At 34.6% G+C, this 18,859-nt stretch overlaps 6 protein-coding genes across 6 annotated transcripts in view; 2 read left to right on the top strand and 4 right to left on the bottom strand.

Moving 5' to 3' along the window:
• Nucleotides 1-18,859, top strand: part of Dronc (Death regulator Nedd2-like caspase) — a 104,310-nt gene that overhangs the window by 2,017 nt on the left and 83,434 nt on the right. The gene's annotated exons all lie outside the window — the stretch shown is intronic.
• Nucleotides 718-3,064, bottom strand: Reg (proteasome regulator gamma). The gene is made up of 5 exons (XM_072011491.1): nucleotides 2,918-3,064; nucleotides 2,280-2,312; nucleotides 1,870-2,190; nucleotides 1,644-1,780; nucleotides 718-1,565 (listed from the first exon to the last, which is right to left on the bottom strand). The coding sequence occupies exons 1-5, from the start codon at nucleotides 2,951-2,953 to the stop codon at nucleotides 1,343-1,345; spliced, it is 750 nt and encodes a 249-aa protein (XP_071867592.1). The 5' UTR covers nucleotides 2,954-3,064; the 3' UTR covers nucleotides 718-1,342.
• On the bottom strand, nucleotides 3,658-5,560 carry Rpn6 (regulatory particle non-ATPase 6). The gene is made up of 5 exons (XM_072011487.1): nucleotides 5,420-5,560; nucleotides 4,988-5,324; nucleotides 4,525-4,919; nucleotides 4,108-4,432; nucleotides 3,658-4,030 (listed from the first exon to the last, which is right to left on the bottom strand). The coding sequence occupies exons 2-5, from the start codon at nucleotides 5,306-5,308 to the stop codon at nucleotides 3,800-3,802; spliced, it is 1,272 nt and encodes a 423-aa protein (XP_071867588.1). The 5' UTR covers nucleotides 5,309-5,324; nucleotides 5,420-5,560; the 3' UTR covers nucleotides 3,658-3,799.
• Nucleotides 5,740-7,325, top strand: LOC139991438 (transmembrane protein 17). Its single transcript, XM_072011497.1, has 4 exons — nucleotides 5,740-6,131; nucleotides 6,211-6,314; nucleotides 6,411-6,524; nucleotides 6,601-7,325. The coding sequence occupies exons 1-4, from the start codon at nucleotides 6,068-6,070 to the stop codon at nucleotides 6,832-6,834; spliced, it is 516 nt and encodes a 171-aa protein (XP_071867598.1). The 5' UTR covers nucleotides 5,740-6,067; the 3' UTR covers nucleotides 6,835-7,325.
• On the bottom strand, nucleotides 6,786-8,473 carry LOC139991436 (glycolipid transfer protein). The gene is made up of 5 exons (XM_072011495.1): nucleotides 8,104-8,473; nucleotides 7,970-8,025; nucleotides 7,780-7,901; nucleotides 7,487-7,637; nucleotides 6,786-7,212 (listed from the first exon to the last, which is right to left on the bottom strand). Exons 1-5 carry the CDS (start codon nucleotides 8,243-8,245, stop codon nucleotides 7,048-7,050), a joined length of 636 nt encoding a protein of 211 aa, XP_071867596.1. The 5' UTR covers nucleotides 8,246-8,473; the 3' UTR covers nucleotides 6,786-7,047.
• On the bottom strand, nucleotides 8,640-12,860 carry LOC139991427 (uncharacterized). The gene is made up of 3 exons (XM_072011482.1): nucleotides 12,568-12,860; nucleotides 10,054-11,582; nucleotides 8,640-9,868 (listed from the first exon to the last, which is right to left on the bottom strand). Exons 1-3 carry the CDS (start codon nucleotides 12,568-12,570, stop codon nucleotides 9,655-9,657), a joined length of 1,746 nt encoding a protein of 581 aa, XP_071867583.1. The 5' UTR covers nucleotides 12,571-12,860; the 3' UTR covers nucleotides 8,640-9,654.

Here is an 18,859-nt window from a genome sequence, read left to right as displayed (position 1 = left end):
GCGTAATCTATATATATACATATATATATATATATATAGATTAATATTTTTTGAACAAATTTTATATATCGTGTGTATTTATTTATATATAAATTTTATATATTAGAATGTAAATTAATATTTTAAGCTGGGCAAATGTTATATATTGGATGTATTTGAATCATATTACATTTTTATTATATTTTACAAAATATACCAAGAAATGTGTAAACTTTTACGTTCTTCTCTTTCTTTTTTGCGTATATTCTATCTACATCGCACAAAATTTTTTAGAAATGATGAAGTATTATAATCGTTGATATAGTGATAATATACGTGATAAAGAAAAGAATAATGATATGAACAAATGAAGCGTTTGTAAAAGGAAGAACAATACATTTCATACTAAAAGGAGCAATGATAACGATGACGAAAACAGACTGACATCCAACTATGTTTCTGTACAATAATAAGATTTCAACATTTACGTCAACCGCATATATCGAAATTTATTCTAAATACAGTATAGCATGAATAACGATATGTAGTTTTAAAGAAATAATTATATGCTTATGCCATTTGATACTATGGTAAAAAGAGAAGAAAATAATTTCAAGCAATATAGTTTATGATTAAAACTCTTAACATTACAATATTTGTGTCATGTTTTCGTATCGTATAATATCGCGGTTGAGAAAGAAAGAGGTGTTTTGAAGTTAATACGATATACCAAAAACATATGTCATATCTCGATTTATGTTCTAACGATATTACAGCTGTAAATTACAAATTACATGCTTAACTATGTTCTAAATTCAAATAGGTGAAAAGATAAACGTTCCAATACTCTCGGATCTGTTTTCGATAAGTACGTCACACCGTGCAATTAAATAGCAGAATTTGTAAAAATTAAAAAGATATGATAAGAAAAATCTATGTTATGAGAGCAAAGAAAATAGAAAAATTAAACTTCTAGCAAATTTTGTAATAATTATGTATTTTATAATAAATGAAATGTTAAATAATTAATAAGTAGATTAATTTTGTAGTAATTTTTACAAAATTCAAAATTACTTTTGTAATCAACTGTAGTTGAACTTATTTCCGTGAATGATGCTGAATATATCTTCTTTTATATGTATTTATTTATTGTTTTGGATATGGCTCAAGTGAATGTCAATGAGTCAACGTCAAGACGATTTAATTAAAAAAAAAAAAAAAAAAAGAAAATTCAAATTTTCTATCGAAAAGTCGAGTATGACACTCTCTCCATCATGTAGCTTTTTTCCTTTTCCGTTTCGTTCCTTATTTCTCATACAATCCTGTACACCATCCGATAGAAATAGCATATGTGGCTAAATGTTTAATACAAAGATTGCGCGTTGGAAGAACGTGGCTTTTTGATCTTCTCCAAATTCTTGATTACCAAATCGTGCAGAGAACAATAACGATTACGGACTTCGCACATAACTAGCCATAAGCTTACATATTCTTTTTCATCTAGTTCTTGAACTGCTCTTCTATAATCGCTAATGTGTGGATACTTCGCAACTTTACTAACAATCTTTCCTCTAGAGATAAAATACCTAAAAAAATATCATTGTATGAGTATAATGTATCTCTTATAAAAAGAAATCTTTTAATATCATTACTATTCACATTACCTAGATATCTGATCAAAAAATGCAGCAGCCTCACTTTCTACTGATTGTATTTCTGCAAGTGTATCTTCTTGGATGGATACACCAAAGTTATTACCATCTTCGATTTTTGGAATCAAAAATGAAATCCACATTTTCAACTGAAAATTCAAAAATTAAAATAACTGATAAGGATATTAAAGTTCATATAATCTATATATACTACTCATATACTTTATAGAATATATACCAAATTAGAATCTTCTAATAGTTGTCGAATATAAGGCTTAACTATATGAATAAGATCACATAGGGGCTTGTTACAAGGTACAGGTCCATTTGGTAACACCATCACTTTGGTTCCACTGGTATCATCTATGCTATTATCTATCTTTCGTTTCTTTGCAGTAGACTCATTTTCGGAATGATTAAGAATAATAGGATCTGGAATGGGCACATTTAAGTCTTGATGAACATTTGACAATTTCCTGTTGCGGAAACCAGGGGTCTCTAATAATTCATTCAATTTAACAATCTTCTCTGGAAATCCTTTCAGCAATAGTTGTTCAGCCTAAATAAAGTTTATGCATGTGATATTATGATGTACTTCGCAACAAACTGAGTATACAAATTATAGGATAATAACATTCAATTAATTACCTTTGTTTTTAAAGAATCTTTGTATTCCTGAACCTGCAAAATAAATTTGAGAGGTAAATGCATTAAATAGGATGGTTATATTCAACTGAAAATTTATACTTTGCTTTAATTACATTTACAAACACATACATGTCTTAAATACGAGCAAAATGAGATTACACGTAATAGCAGTTATAAATAATACATTTATTTCATAGTAATGAGTTGTCGAATAAATGTTTATAAATTATCCGTAAAATTATAATCGAAACAAACATTAAATATTACTGATCAAAACGATGAATGAATGTAAAAAAAATTGTATAAGAAAACCGAGAAAAGAATTGTACTATCGATATAACAATACAGGTATAGTTTTGTATAAGTATTGAGATAAGATGACTGACCAAGGCCAATTATTAGAATTGTAAATAGATTAAAGAATTAATGTGTATAAGTGATAGGAGAATTATGTTAAGATTCTTGAAAATATTGATGATGAAACAGCAAATATTATTTGGAACATTGCGATGCCGGTGAGTTAAACGCTACCATTAACCTAAACATTCTTACTTGCAATATATTAAATGTGTAATACAGACTACTTAATTTCATATCTTTCTGTTTTGCAGCTTCAATTATAATATAAAATATTTTACCTTCTGTGCTGTAGTATCCGCCATTATACACTCCATGAAAAAAAAAAGTTTATAAAATATAACCACACTATCCCTTTGTTGTAACGTACAACTTCAAACAGGAAGTTGCGGTGAGTATTCTTACTACGCCATCAAATCAGAATCTGTAACATTAATGCACTTATATTAGTATTTTCAGAATTTAAATTTCTGTTTATTCGTACAGAGTTATTTTTTCTTCGTCAAAATCGAGACACCATAGAGCTGATTGAGATAATTATAATCATAGCATGTGCTAAGGTGCATGATGATACACAAAATGTCAATCTTTATTCTTTTACTTTTTATATGTTTTATTTCGTATTCTGTAGAAGTTGTTTTTACTATAATCTATACAATTTGAATTCGCTTTTTTGATAGAAATGGAAATTTAAGAAAACATGATGTGATAAATTATAATTGTATTCGTTATAATTGATGTGAATAGAATACTAATAATAAAAAATGATATTTTGATTTCAATTAACTGTCAGAAATTAAGTCAATACCATATAATAATCTATGAAAATGTCAAATAAGTAGATACCAGAAGTAGGAGAGAGATAAAAGGATAATACTTCATTAAATCGAATGTCATGGATATATTTAAAAAAAACTGTAATTTTTTAAAAATAAACAGCATACAGTTTTGCGAATATTGAACATATTTTTTAATCAGATTAGAACAATATTTTGAATCAGATAAGTAAAACGGTAAAATGTATCGTTTCATTGTATTACCATTGTATTTCGTATTTTGTACATCAATATCCATCTTTTGAAATCAGCAAATTAAATCTGCTATACATGATTGTATAACACATGTTTGTATAAACATTGTGTAGAAATATATATTAAATACGGCTAAGTGAGTTTCTTTGCTTTTTGGTAAAGTGTATCAACGACTTTCCCCATACTGTGTATAGTATCTAATGCAATCTCGTAAGTCTTATCGCGCGGAGTATCTTCAAAAACGATTAAAACACCTTCACCCTGATCAAGGACACCCCTTAGTTTTTTATCCAATATCATTTGTGAAAGCTTCTTCTCCACTTGGGTAAGTGGTAGTGATATAGAGGTTGCGATATGACTGACCTAAATAGAAGAATGAAATTACAAACGATGAATATTTATATTTAAATAATCAACCGATTTAAAGTAAATAATCGTACCTGTACGCGGGAATAAGGTTCAACTAAGCGACATAAGTTTTGTTCAAGCATCGCATCGTAGAGAGAACCGAGATGAGCACGCACAATTACGTCATCCTCAAGTTCTTGGCGATATTTTTTTACAGCTGTCTGAAAGTCTGCTAATGAACGTCGGTGGCTCGCTTCGGCAACTGCCCGCATTGCGTCTAAATCCCTTCCTGCATATTTAACAGCTAATTTCCCTGACATAATTGATTGAACATCTTCAGGTGTACGTAACATAATTTTTGAAAGTAACATATATTTCAAAGCTGTTAAGGCCTTTGGGCTTTCTACGCTATCATATCTGAAGAACAGTAGTAAAGCAATTAAAATATACAAATATAAACATAACAATTATTCTGAAGTACAATATATTTATTTAAGGAAACAACCTACCCCTCAAATGCTTCATAAAAATATGAATAAGCAGTTTTAAAATCTCTTTCATCCGCAGCATGTAATATTCCTGATTGTAAATCTAAAGCAGCTTGCATTTTAGGTGGACAATAAATTGCATTAGCAGTTGTTCTAGCACTGGTAAGAGCTGCCCTTGCTTTTGCTAAATTACTCAGTGCATGATAGGTTTTGCTTTCCAATAATTGTACCTCAACCAAAAGTTGTTTATCATCCAGTTTCTTAAGTTCTTTAAGTAAAGCCGATCCCAACTGTAATGCTTCGCTGTACATACCAGTATCGAAATATAATGCTATTAAACGTGCTTCTAATGACTGCCTTAAAAATGTCCTACGTTCTTCTTTTGCCCATTCTATACATTCTTTGCATAGTTGAACCTGTTGAAAATAGAAACATTGTACTACACTATCTATGAAAATACAATCAAAATTATTCGTGAAGATACCTCAATGCCGATACCAGCTTCCAGATCCAAGAAAAAGTCTACTAAGGACCGTACGAGTTTGGCAGCTTTTGCTTTGCTAATCAAACTAAGAAACGGTCTGGTAGCTTTAATCAATTCTGCCAATTCTTTTGCCTTGCCTTCTTTTTTGTAAAGTTCACCAAGGTGTAAAATACCTTGCTCCTTCACTCGAATATTATCTTCATCATCCTCCGTCACACCGATACTTGGGTCGGAGACGATTTCACTTAAAAGTGAAATACCCTCGCTACGATTAGTCATTGAAACTGCTTGTGCACGTTCGAACAGCATTGCACCGGCCATCTCAAAATTTTCACCGCTTTATAAGGATGAAAACGGGATCAGATAACCTTTATCCTAAATGATGAATATTATTCTTCGGATAATTGATCAAATTCGTGAAATAATTCCTACGTTTTACAAGAAATCAAAGTTAATTTTCTTCAATACGTTGAATACCGCATGCGCTTGTACGCACAATTACACAAATTTTATAAACGTCTTCTGTTTGTCACTTTATTCGCAATCCGTTTCAACCTCAGAACTACAAAACACATGTCACGCTACTACGTAAATCAAATCAATTGCAGTAAGCCTGGAAACGTTCAGACTGATGCAAATTTTTCTAAATAGGTTATTGTTATTTGTTTTTAATAGATGTGATTACATTCCTGTAATTAATTACGTAGTTGATTTTTCGTTGTATTTAAAACTTGTATATTTTCGTACTTTTCTTTCTTAAACAATTTTGCAAGAGGGATGGAAGGTATAAAGAAAGCGGAAAGAAAGAGATAGAGTAAAAAATGTACTATACGGAAGATTCCAGATCGAGATTGTATGTATATGTATGTTGCGTTAAGTGACATGTAAAATAAGATTGTGTAAGATATAAATATACGAATGCTGAATGGATGTAAATCTTAGATTGTATGAACGTTTAGAGCTGTTTGAAGATAAAAGTGTAACAATTATAAATACTTCCTTAAAATATTGGATGGAAATTGTTATTGTTACAATTGATTTTAATAACTTTATGATCATGTCGCAAAATTTGTTTTGAAAATGTCACAATTTACTACAACAAATGTTATTAATGAAACATCTTCCAAGTTAATGTATCATGATTGTAAGTTACAACTTGTGTAAATGCATTCCTTTAATCAGAAAAGAATAACATGTCATTTGAAATAGAATATATTTTACAGATAATAAAACAAGGTCTAATTTACCATTTCAAATAGCCCTGTATGTGAATCTATGGCTTTTCCCAGTTTGGCTGTTGATTACTATTGTAAACTTGGATGCAAAAGTAAATATCATCTGCGTAATGAAGTTATAAAATAAACATCTAATGTACATTAACTTGTACTTATATATATTAATTTTATTTATTATTTTTTCACAGTACAATAATTTGTCAAATGTTTATAAATTGCTAACTGTAGCAATATTTCTGATACTTTCAATTTTTGAAAGTTTAAAGTTATATTTGGGGTATCTTGGAAATCTTACAGGAAAGGTAATCATACTTTATTTGTAATAGACTTTCTTTAGTTGATTTATAGATTTTTGTCATGCAAGAAAGTTGATATTAGATTCCAGAATTAACTACTTGCTGGTTAATCTCGATATTAATACAACTTCCCCTAGAGGGATTCCTCCTTTTTGATCGTGGAATACCATCTCATTATAGCGAAACATTTATCAATTCTTTCATGGTCTGCCTTCTTCTTATTGAAGTTATTACAGGTACGATAGCTTTAATGAACTTAGCAGATCATCGTGCTAAAGTGTTTTATTTAATGCATTTATACAATACATGTACATAGGATGGATGTTAAACTGTTTTAAAATTCTTTTATAGCTAGTCTCATTTTTTAATTATATATAGATTTTTGAGCAAATACTCGCTAAGTGTAATTACTGTACAGTATACTAGTACATTATATTAAAATACTATTGCAGATTTTTCCTTTAGCAAATATTCTCAATTAACACAATACCTAATGAACACAATTCTCAGACTAATAAAATGTCTTATCTCAGAGGTTATTAGTTTTATAAAATAACTGTATCGCTAATACGTTTTCTCGTAAACGTATTAAATAAATTTCCATGCTCTTTATAAGGATGCTAATCTCGGTAATTTGTTCATTAATAAATGTTTGTAAAAGTTGCGAACGTGTAGGAACCATGAGCGAAAGAAGCTGTTAACAAAAAGTCGAAAATTATAGTAAATAATAGTATGTAAATAAATAGAAAAATTATAGAAAGTATTAATTTATTTGAAAAATATAAACTCATATTTCGTCAAACTCAACACGTGTATTATATGAATGTTTTTATGCTTTGACATCAATTAATTGGAAATGTAATGAAATAGTATAATTAAGAATGTACATATGTATTTCGTATAATAAAAGGAAAAAAGAATAATTTTTCGCATATATGCGAATATGTTTTTAGTAAATACTGACTTACGTCGAAAAGTTGTTGCGCCATCCAACCGTGATATGGTTGTAGAGCTTCTTTATAAGCCTTTTTTAAAAATGCTACTAGATCCTCTGTTGGTGTTGCCGTTTTAGAATCCTCGACAATTTGTTCGAAAAATAACAGAATCATATGCAAAGCTCTGTAATTTATAGATTGGAGTTTCGATTTAACTAATGAACAGAATAAGTGATGGAGAAGCGTTAATACACACGAATCGAATTAAGCAGAAACCAAGTAAGGAAGTGGAAAGAATAGAAATGCATAAGAAACGTTACACGCACCTGATTAACCACGTTAGAGCATCCGTAGCGATTAATTTAGTTTCAGTATTTTTTTCAATTAGAATCATATCTTGTAGAATCGCGTTTTTTTCTTTATCCTTTGCATGTCGGGACGTGAGTTTCTAGAATTATTTTTAGGTATGTATATGATTATCCTTGTGAATGATCGCATTTTAAGGTATGTACTTACATCAATGTTGCCCTGGATATCATATTTAACCGAAGCAAACACTTTGCCAAGTTTTTCTGAAACATTCGTGTTCGTCTTTATAGATTTCGTTTTTTTGTAGGTTATGTGATATTTACTGGATACCAAGTGCATACCAATCATTCGCACAAGACCTCGAGCTGCATCCAAAAATTCAACGGTTCTTATTTTGTCTTCTATGATATTTGGAAATAAAACTTCTATTTGATAAGTAAAGACATCCTCGTCATCGTTTGTACTCGACGAAGGTGACAACATAATTCCGTATTAGGATAACGTAATTTCAGTTATAACTACAAGAAACGATACATGTATAACGAAAGTGTTTATTTTTAGAAGTTTTTAGGAAATATTAATAATGTTCTTTCAACCCTTGCAGTCTTTTTCAATATATTATCGATTGGTTTACGATAAATAAATATTTAGGATTATAGCCGTTAGCTGGAATATATAAGCTGCGATAGCAATTTTATCTTATAGTCATCTGTAACAGAAATTTCAATATATAATCGATAAATAAAATGTGTGTACACGTGATCTTTTGTCTTTTTGTTTATATTTTTATATTGAAATAATTTTATAACAAACTGAAAAAACTGATTAAAATTCTCATAAAATCTAATTAAAAGATTACGTGATGATAACGCATGAACGTGGAATATATATTTTATTACGTCGTTAACTGGATTGGTTCTACGGACACTTTTGAATTACTTTTTTTCAAAATTATCTTCACAAGTTTATTAGTCGTTTCGCAATTTCATATTAGCTATATCTACAAATTATTATCGTCCATAAGGCATCCTAGTTACTATCATGTAAGTAACCCGAAGTTTGTAGAATACGTCGGATATTAGTTATTTCTTGATTGAAAATATATCAAACTAAATTCGTAGTTATTAAACTATACATACCTATACGTGGCAATTTCACAATTTTATCGTATTTTCGGTAATAAGAAATAGAGATTCTGGTTTTATAGCATTCGTTCCTTCCGCAGTGTTATTGTATACATTCGTTCACACATTCGTACATAGAAACGTCAATGCACAATATATGTATTTCTTTATCAAATACAATGTATCAATAGTTGCTACAAACCTCTATAGTATTTTGAATGATATTTACAAAATATGTTAGAATTTAATGAAATGAAGTATGTAGTTAATAACATTGTATGACGTATGAAATTCTCATTTTCTCCTTCCATGTTTAAACACATGCACGCACACACGCTCTCTATCTGTCTATCTATCTATTATTCTCTTTGTGTCTCTCTATGATTTTATTTTGTTAGAAATAGCGTACACAGGGCAATAAGGTTTCTCAAGTCCAATACGGAAAGCTTTACTGTTACAGTTTCCACAAAACCCGATAAAACTGGGAAAAATTTCTCTTCAAATATAGCGCATTAGAGAAACAAGCTCGTAGGAAATATCAATAATTAATTAATAAGCAAATACATATTGAGCTTGAAGTTATCTTCGTTCGAATTAGCATTAGCGACGAAGCATTATTATTAATATTAATCGTGCTTACTCGCTATGCGAAGATTACAAAAACATAGGACGTTGATTCATCGGCGTCGATTTTTATCGTTCGACATTGGCTATATTCCCGCTTTCAAGATATAAAATCGTGGCAAAATGACAATAACCTTGGAAACTTTAAAACGCCGTTGGAAGTGGATATTTGAGAACATTGCCAGTCGAGTCTTCAGCGAAGAGAGTCAGTGCGGTAAGACAATGAGGTGGAGCTGGTGGAACTAACGCCTCCAGAGGTGGTCGAGAGCCTGGAAACTGTTTAGAACCAACTACCATTCCACCAGATGTTTTTCTGAGCTCTATTACTCGTACTCCGAAGCGTGATCTTACGACGTTTCTATGATAAAAAAAAAAAGAAGAAGAAACGTATATACATACATATATAAATAATAGTCGTTTTTAAACTATAATAGCAACAACGAAAGAGGCTGAGTAAGTGAGTGTATGTGCGAGTTTTGTGTACGTGTATTGGTCGTATATGCGTCAGTGAATCAAAATTGGAAGAGAAACATTTTATTATACCTTTTCCCATCGTACTCGATGTCGTGGAAAGGTCGATTGAAAACGTTGTCCATTTCGTTGTTGAACCATCGATGATAAGCAAGAAACGCTGCGCAGGATGGTGACCAAAATGTACGATCAGTTTGCAAATTGGAAGGGGTTTGTTCCGATGCAGGTTGCATGAGACTCTTGGAAAAGGATCTGTTTAATTCAGGACTAGCAGGTGCGGATAGCCTGCCGAGTAACCGGGAAGGATTTTGAGAAGACGAAGGGCGGGACGATTCGGAAAGTAAACGATTTCTTCGAGGACTCCCTAACATGGCGCATGGTTCTTGTATCGTGACTGTAACGCTGAGCGGCCTACTCAGTGCGATCGTCGTGTGTTGAGGATCTCTTCGTAAAACGGGATTGCGATTGAAATCGATCCCAGCCGCTCCGACAAAGACACGATCGACGTAATCGAATCCGCGGCCCATTATGCCTTCACGAGTATGCCCGAGATCAAAGGTGTGTCCTAATTCGTGGAGAACCGAGCCAAGAGTCGTGGCGAAGCAGCCACCGTGCGTACCGCGGTAATTACTGTCATCCATCAATTGTTCGGTATCGATGACCGTAGTATCGAGGAATCTAGGCAATATTTGCGCCATGCAGGTAGGCCATGTATGAAGACACGCCGAACCGAATAACGCTAATCCACCTCCACCGAGCGCGGCGTGTCCTTGCGTCCTCGCGAGAATATCTTCGCGAGTGCGTGGATTCGGCGCGCCTCGATATCTGGTACAGGAAAGAAACGCAAGATATTTGCGATCTTCCGATGCCAAGGGACCGGTCATTAATTCTCGCGCAATGAATTTCCATAGTTCCCGCTGATTCATTGCACGTGCCTGATCGACGTCAAGCATGCTGTGCATTATCAAACATTCCATACCACCCAAATCTCGTTCCAGTTGAAACGTTTTCCTTCCGTAACCCGCCTCCCTTAACTTCTCGGCGGTGAGAGTTTGTAAAAGTCGGGCACCGAGACCTATCCTTATCGTCGCACTTTCCGGCGACTGGTCTTCCCCTTGTGGACCTTGGAAATATCCATCGTGTCCGAAGCAAACCACATAGACAGGAGTTACACGTAGTCTCGTCGTTCTCGGCTCGTGAATTAAAACTAGTCCCTTTTTCTGACCCGCTACTTCTAATTCCAACTTGTTCGGACCTCGTGTCAATTCTACTATCACACGAAATTCACCAGATACGATTGGCCACTCGGAACTTTGATTATCTTCGTTTCGTACGGTGATGAAGCTATACGCCATCGACGTACGACCTCGTATCAGAGCTAAACTATAACATAGGCTCTCTCCATCCGTAACGTTCGTTATCGATATCTCTTCTGAATTCTCATTTTCCGTGGATTTGCACTGTCGGTTCTCCCTTTCTAATGGAAATTGTCTATTACCTTCGTAATAACATTTATGCTGACACCGTTGCTGTTCTTGTTGCCGTTGCTGCTGATGTTGCTGCTCGCAAAGAAGATTTGTCAGATTCGTGTCTGGAAGTACCTGTGAAGTTTTTTATGTACAATTTCAAGATATATTGCTAAACGATAAAAAAAAAAAATTAAAAAAAATTAACGATAAAAAAATTAAAAAAATAAAAAAGACGATAAAAAGGGTGACAATGGCAATGACGAGCAGAAGCACGATAATAGCGATAATAACGACAAAAAAAATAACGATGACAATGACAATGACGACAAAGACGACGACGAAGACGATGACGACAACGACGAGGACGCCGACAACAACAACGACGACGATGACCACGTCGGCAAAGGCGAAAACGATGATGAAGACGAAGACGACGATGTTACCCCCTTTGATAAAAGTGTATCATTTACATAGAATTAGGGAAGCAAAGAGATGTGGTTTTATTTTATTTTTATTTTTTACAACTTCAATGCTTCATTCGATAGATAAAAAGAATAATATCAGTTTCACGAAAAAGTGACCATATCGATGTAAAATGACAATTCCAAGAGAGGTGCTGCGATCTCGCGGTGATTTAGAAAAGCTTCTCTACGGAGTAGAATCCTCCAAGTTGTTTCCCACTTCAATTTCCGTTCTTCGGACCACATTGACACGTACCGTCACATAGAATGTCGAAAGGAATAAAGGCAAGTCGTTCGAGCGATTTATTGATTTCCCTTGAATAGCAATGAGAAAGTTTCGTTCAAATCGTATAAGATTGGCTTTTATTAAGAAAAAAAGATATATACGTGCAACCACCGATAAGAGTGCGAGATAAGTAACGAAACGATGTGTCGATATAAATTAAAACGACCAAAGAGAGGGAACTTTGTAGTCGGTGTTAGAAGAAAGAGAAAAAACTTTCGAGTTGGAGAGTAAACGAGGTGTGTCGATAAGGAATTATTCGAATTCGCGTTTGGTTGTCGAGGATGTACGCGTGCAAGTCTGACAAATTGAATCGGAATTTTTAAGCGGCAGTACGATTTGCAGCTTTTCAAATGTCAGCTATTTCACTCACCATCGTAAAAGAAGTGTGTAGAAATAGAGTAGACGTACACGTTAAAAATGAAAGGGAGGAAGGTACGTGCTGAACGATCAGCTTCAGCCGGCTCCGTACATACGGAGAGAAAGACTGTGGCGCCGGGACGACGGCGGACGGCGGGTTGCGGTACTATGGCGTCACGCAGCGACGCATGCAGTCGCACAGGCGCACTCGCGTTTCTCTTCGTTCTGCGTTCCTCTCCTTTCTCTTTTTTCCCTTCTTCCACTTTGCGTTAACACCCCTTTTTTTCGTACTCTTTCTTCTTTATTCGTTGAGAGATCTGTCTCGCTCTTTCCCTAAAAAAACGTATAATTCAATCCCTCTGCCGTATATCACAACGATCATAAAGATACATGGACGTGCAAATTTTCCTTTCTCGTCTCTTGTTTATTTATTTGTACAATTTGTTACGTTATTTCGATTACTTTCGAATTAATTGTATTTTTCTAACGTCAAAAAGTATCTCTCATCGACCTTAGAATTTTTATCTAATGGAAAGTTTTGATTAACGAAAATAGAAATCGGTCGCGATGTTTCTAAACAAACAACGCTTTTACCTATCGGCAATGGTTGTATCTAACGATAATAGTATTATTATTATTGTAATAATAGAAAATTTGATGCTTTTTGATTAATCTTCTTCGTGGACAAACTTCGATCGATGCTACGCTAATCGGAGAATTGTATTAATTTGTACGATACCGTGCTTTATCTGTGAGATGATTTCAATTGCGACGGTACAACGTTCGATCGACTAATCGCATATGCGCGTGATCACGAGTAGGGTTGATTCGTAAACGGTGTCAAGGATGAGCAACAACAAACATCGTTTCAAGATGTTCACGATTTGAATTCGTTCTACTCTTAATGTTATGTAGTACTTACGTTCGTAAAACTTGATTCAAATTAGTCAAGTTATCTGAATCCCAGCAATTTACATACATTCGAGTAACTTAAAACGTGTTTATCAGCGTAAAACTGTTATTTACTTGACTCGTTCTTATTAATCGCGTCATTTGAATTCAAGTAACTTGACTAATCCAAACGAGACTTAAAGAACAGCCAATAGTCGTGACAAGCTTTTCCTCCTTTCTCTTTCTTTCCCTATATATCCCTGTATGAAAATAATGTTCTAGAGCGAAGCAAGTATTATAACGAGTACTCCGCTTCGGATATTTTATACATTTTTCCATATTATATCTATTCTATCATTTTTGCATCTATCTCGCTAAAAATGCATGAAAAACCCATAGTCTATTGACAAAAGGATACGAGTCTAACAGTTACATTTGCGAAGAAATTTATGTACATAAGTTATACACTAATATCGTATTAACACTCGCCAACAAAGTGACCACACTGTTATTTACGAGTTAAGACACCTGTTGATTTTTAATACAAATTGATCGCTCTTCTCTGCTCCTCTCTTCCATTGCCTAGTTACTTTATTAATAAATCTGTCATTTCGTTCGCGTCACGCGCAGCTACCGATGTAAAATGTCAAATAAAGCAAAATTTGTTTCAGTTTTCTAATAAACATAGCGAGTAGATGTTCTCCTAATACTTAAAGCCAGCGATGTACATACGTACGTATAGGCAGTACAAGAGGATGCAAAATATATGGCAAGTGTCGTTGTCGTGGGGTTAGCGACCGTGAAAGTGCTCCCATGTAAAAGTAGAACGACAGTTTTTCAAAATCGTTGCGACGATTGCGTGCGCCCACAACCGACCTACTTGACGATCGGTCGTTGCACCGTACCTCAGTTTCCTTGGTTGTTGTGGACCTTTGCTTGTCTTCGAACGAAAGGTACTCCGGAACGCGTGTACACGGTAAAAGAAAGTGCGATTTCATTCAAATAAAAGTTTCCACGAACTACGATCTTGAGCGTGCTCGTTGTATCTCGAACGTACTTGCACATTTCATTTCGTAGCGTAAATCGAAGGGAGGATGCTGCGCAAATATGATCAATAGACGGTGAATGTTTATGCACTTATGGGAAATTTAAAGGTGCAAAAATACACAGAATGTACTTAAAATATGCAAAGTATAGCACTTGTCGTAAGATTTGACGAGGTTTGGGCTCTCGCTTCTTTAAACTGCATTTATGAAAATATGAATTTATACAAATTTGCATAGATTAGGTTGTTTGTAGAATCTATCGCGAGAGTTAAAAAAGATTTAATTCGAATCAGACTATCTACAGCTTCGTGAGTCTTCTTGAAAAATTCGGTTTATTTACAGGTTCTAGAGCCTCTTTCATTTCTTGAATAAGACTTGTAGAGACCGTGATAAGTAATTATGAAACTGTGTTATATTGGTACAGATAGATAGCAAATTCGATCTAAGATTCAAAATTTCTCGAATACATGGGATTCTTTCGTTATTTGATAGAAATTCATAAAAAAAAAGAAAAAAAAAAAGAAGAGAAAACTACTTTTTATCCAGTCCAATAGGAGAATCGAATGTAGTTACGACAAGGATACAGTATGGAGATTGCGAGGAAGAAGAACTGGAATACGTGTACATTTCAGGTCGGAGTGTCGCGATTTCGCGTGCATCGTGCGTGTTTGCACGCGTTTCCAAACTGAAAGGGTTCGCAGACACTTATCCACTCGACACTTGTCCTATCCGGTTGGTCGATCGTGTAGTATGCTCACATACTGGATGGTTGTATTCACATGCGTCGATTTGTATTGCGTGGCACTTGACACGGGAACGAACGAGAAACGGATGACTTTTTTCACTGAAAACTAGGTCGTACCGAAAAAACGAGGCTTCTTTTCTTATCGTTATCATTATCATTATCGTGGTCGTTGTCATTATCGATCGTTCGTAAGACAACAACCCTTTAATGAAGAAATACTCTTTTGTGCAACTATTATCTGTGTACATACATCTGTATTGTCACGATCGAATGATGTTTGTAAATACTTATTCGTTTATTTCCTTTCTCTCAGATAGAAAACGCAGTTCATCAGCTCTTTGTTTCTCTGTTACACGGCCTCCAGCATAGCACGGCATCCATGATACGTGTTGCGAACGTTTATCAAGCTTAATTGGATATTCGAGTTTTCCGCGATCATAGAAACGGAGTGAGTTGCGTTCAACGATAAGACGAAAACATACGAAAGAAAGCGAGACTATGAAGGTAAGCAGGGGAGAACGAACTATACCGGAGAGAGTAGGCCAATGCCAGTGTCAGCGGCACGGCTAGTAAGTGTCTGACGGTAAACCTGATCGTGAAAACAGAGAAACGAGTTGCACCGATTACGTTTGTTTTTCCATGATTTGTTTCAATACGATCCTGTATATTACTTTACGATATATATGTATAAATCGTGGGTCTAAATCCGTAGTACGAGTGAAGTCAGGAAGATTCGTAGTAAGACGAAGATCAAGAATAACAGAATTGTGTTGGAGGCTTCGCGTTTGAGAAAGCTGAGTTTGAAAAGCTTGCCAAGTATAGGTACGTGAATTTGCTTAATTCTTAACGAGACAGGAGTTGACAATCGACAGTAGGTTATTTCACACGTAGAAATAAGTCGAAAATGTAAAATAATATTCGTTCGAATTTTGATTCACGATGAATATAGTTACCTCGAACAAGTGGTCTTGAAGTTCGTTGATTCCAAATTTCTTGCTTAATATGCAATTCATTGCGAAAGCGTTATCTGTTCTCCTCGTATCTTTCGATTCTCCTTCGTGTTTCTTTATAGACATAACGTCCAAAATATATACGTATAAGATAGCACCGGAATACAGATGAAACGAAATGAAACGCGATGACACGATGAAAGATCACGTGTATCATTGTCATGCGTAGTTTACGATAAATATGCAATGAAATCGTGAAGTGGTAGTATTCTGACAGCATCGAATAGAAATTAACATTGTTGCTATTCTGGAATTTTATACACCTCGATCTCGCATCGGTTTCAACTGGGAGAAGGACTTTTAAAGTTCTAGGAAAAACATTAGCATACAATTGCCAGGAAATCCAGCCAGCAAAAGTAAACATAATTACTAACATAATCACGTGATAATCCAACTATTAGTAATAGCTATCTAATCGCTAGTGAAAGCGATGTATTATTAGCGTGACTGTATTATCGACAAAATAAATGTATCAAAGTTGACCTGGTCATCGTTATACAAGGGTTGTGTGTTAAACATGCAATTTAATCTGTTAATCAACCTCCAAGCTTTCGAATCGAGGATAGATTCTAGTACTATATTTTAGACATTTTATTATATGTATATTGTTTATCATGTACACTCTTGTGTCTTCAAATTTTCCATAAGTGTATATAATACTATATTTTCATTATAATCGTGTACGTATTATTAGTATAGTACAGGCGAAGAAGAGCCTCGGTACACTGGATGCTTCGGCTCGGGCGAACAATAAACAAAGTATACTAATTGCAAGAGGAAGAAAATCAGCTCACATGCGACAACATCATGTGCAGAATTCAAGATCAAGTAGTTACGCGCATTACGACACTCGAACAAATGATTTTGAAACGATTTTGGCATTGAATCGCACGACACGTAGATACGATGAAGAAATAGCTTATTCATAAAGAGATTCGATGAGATCACGAACAAAGTTTTTTCAATGCGTACAGAAGGGAATTCGATCAAAAGGTTCATCGAACTTGTCGATTCGCGCGATCTATGGTTGTTTGGTTAGATAGACGAATAAGTAATTTGCCTGAGAATTATTCGATTTTTATGAATTCGCTGTGTAAGACTGATAAAAGGGTAGACGAAAAGGAAGGAAAGGTAGTATCGAACGAAGCGTGTTTTCTCTTTCCTCTTTCCTTTCTTTTTCTTATTTCCCTTTTATCAGATGATCGCGTTGATTTGAATTATCCACGATGGTTCCCCATACAATTTACATTAAAGGAAGACGGTATCTTAATAAAAAATACAGTTTATTAATGTAAAGGAGAATTGGCAAAAAAAAAAAAAAGGAATTTCGACTTTGTTAAATCAAAACGATTGTTCAAACGGTGCCTAGGACGATTTACGTAATACTATCGGCTATCGTGAAAGCTACTATACCACTACGTTTTATTCTACATATTACGAACATTCTTTTTTTAAATTAGAAACGAACTCAATTGATTTCACCGAGTTTTACGAATGGCACGCTTCCATATTATGCAACTGTTTAACCTAACAACTTAATGTTAACGGTTATCATTACTTACACGATCTTTTTCACACATTTTCTCAATGATGATTTCTCTTTTCGTACAATAAAGCAAGAAGACGTTGTCGCGTACAAGAGAGGAAGAAAGAAGGGTAAAAGGTAGGAGAAACGAAATTGAAAGTACAAGCTACGGAAACAGGGGAAACGAAGGTGCGATCAGAGAGAAAAATGTCCAAATATAATCGTCCGTAGACCGAGCAATAATTTATTCGATTAAAAATTTCCAGTCACGTTGCCTCTAAATAGCTTGGGTGTTTCACTTTCGACGCCTGAAGAGTAAAATTCATTCGAGTACTCGAGACGACGACGATGACGGCGTGTTCGCTCCGTGTCAAGGACAACGCGTCTATCGTCGCGTACTTTCCTGAGAGCCAAGAAAATCTCCACTTCTGACATACACGATACGAACGTTACACGAGACAACGACTACTACGACACGTAAACCATCGATACGTAGATATCTCTCTTCGTGGTAAATTGATAGTTTCTTCTTTGAATTAGCTTCCCGTTACTCTTTCAAAAGATTACGCAAACTTGTTAAAGTACAACGATCGAGGTTCGAATAGTTTTGCCTGTTTGTATATGTGCGCGTATGTATACTTGTTCGGTTGTACATAGAAGCCGTGATTATAGACCGTGATAGTCGGTATGATATCTGCCTGCGTATCGTATAGAGTCGGAAACGGAAAAAATGAAAGAGAGAGAGAAAATACATTGGTGAGATTTTTTATGTCCGCACGTCCTGGCAACGATCTTACGGAATTAGGCCGACAGGGTCTGTCGCCGATGTCCTTGACACGCTGAAAGTAAGACCAAGCCCGCGCGCGCTAACTTTAATGTCTTACGCAATTGGTCGTAGGTGTATCATCGCGAGCGTCAAAACTCGCATCAGCAACAACATAGGCGTTCTCCAATGATTATCGATAAAAGAAAAAATGTTGTTATTCGTCGACAGCCATTCTCGATATCTGGATACCGATCCTGGATAGGATTCTGCATTTCCTGTCTACATTCTCGTAGGTAAAGTATCTACAGTGGCTCGCGAAAGT

The sequence above is a fragment of the Bombus fervidus genome, chromosome 10 (assembly GCF_041682495.2).
Source record: "Bombus fervidus isolate BK054 chromosome 10, iyBomFerv1, whole genome shotgun sequence".
NCBI lineage: Eukaryota > Metazoa > Arthropoda > Insecta > Hymenoptera > Apidae > Bombus > Bombus fervidus.
This window is presented reverse-complemented; position numbering and strand designations above follow the sequence as displayed.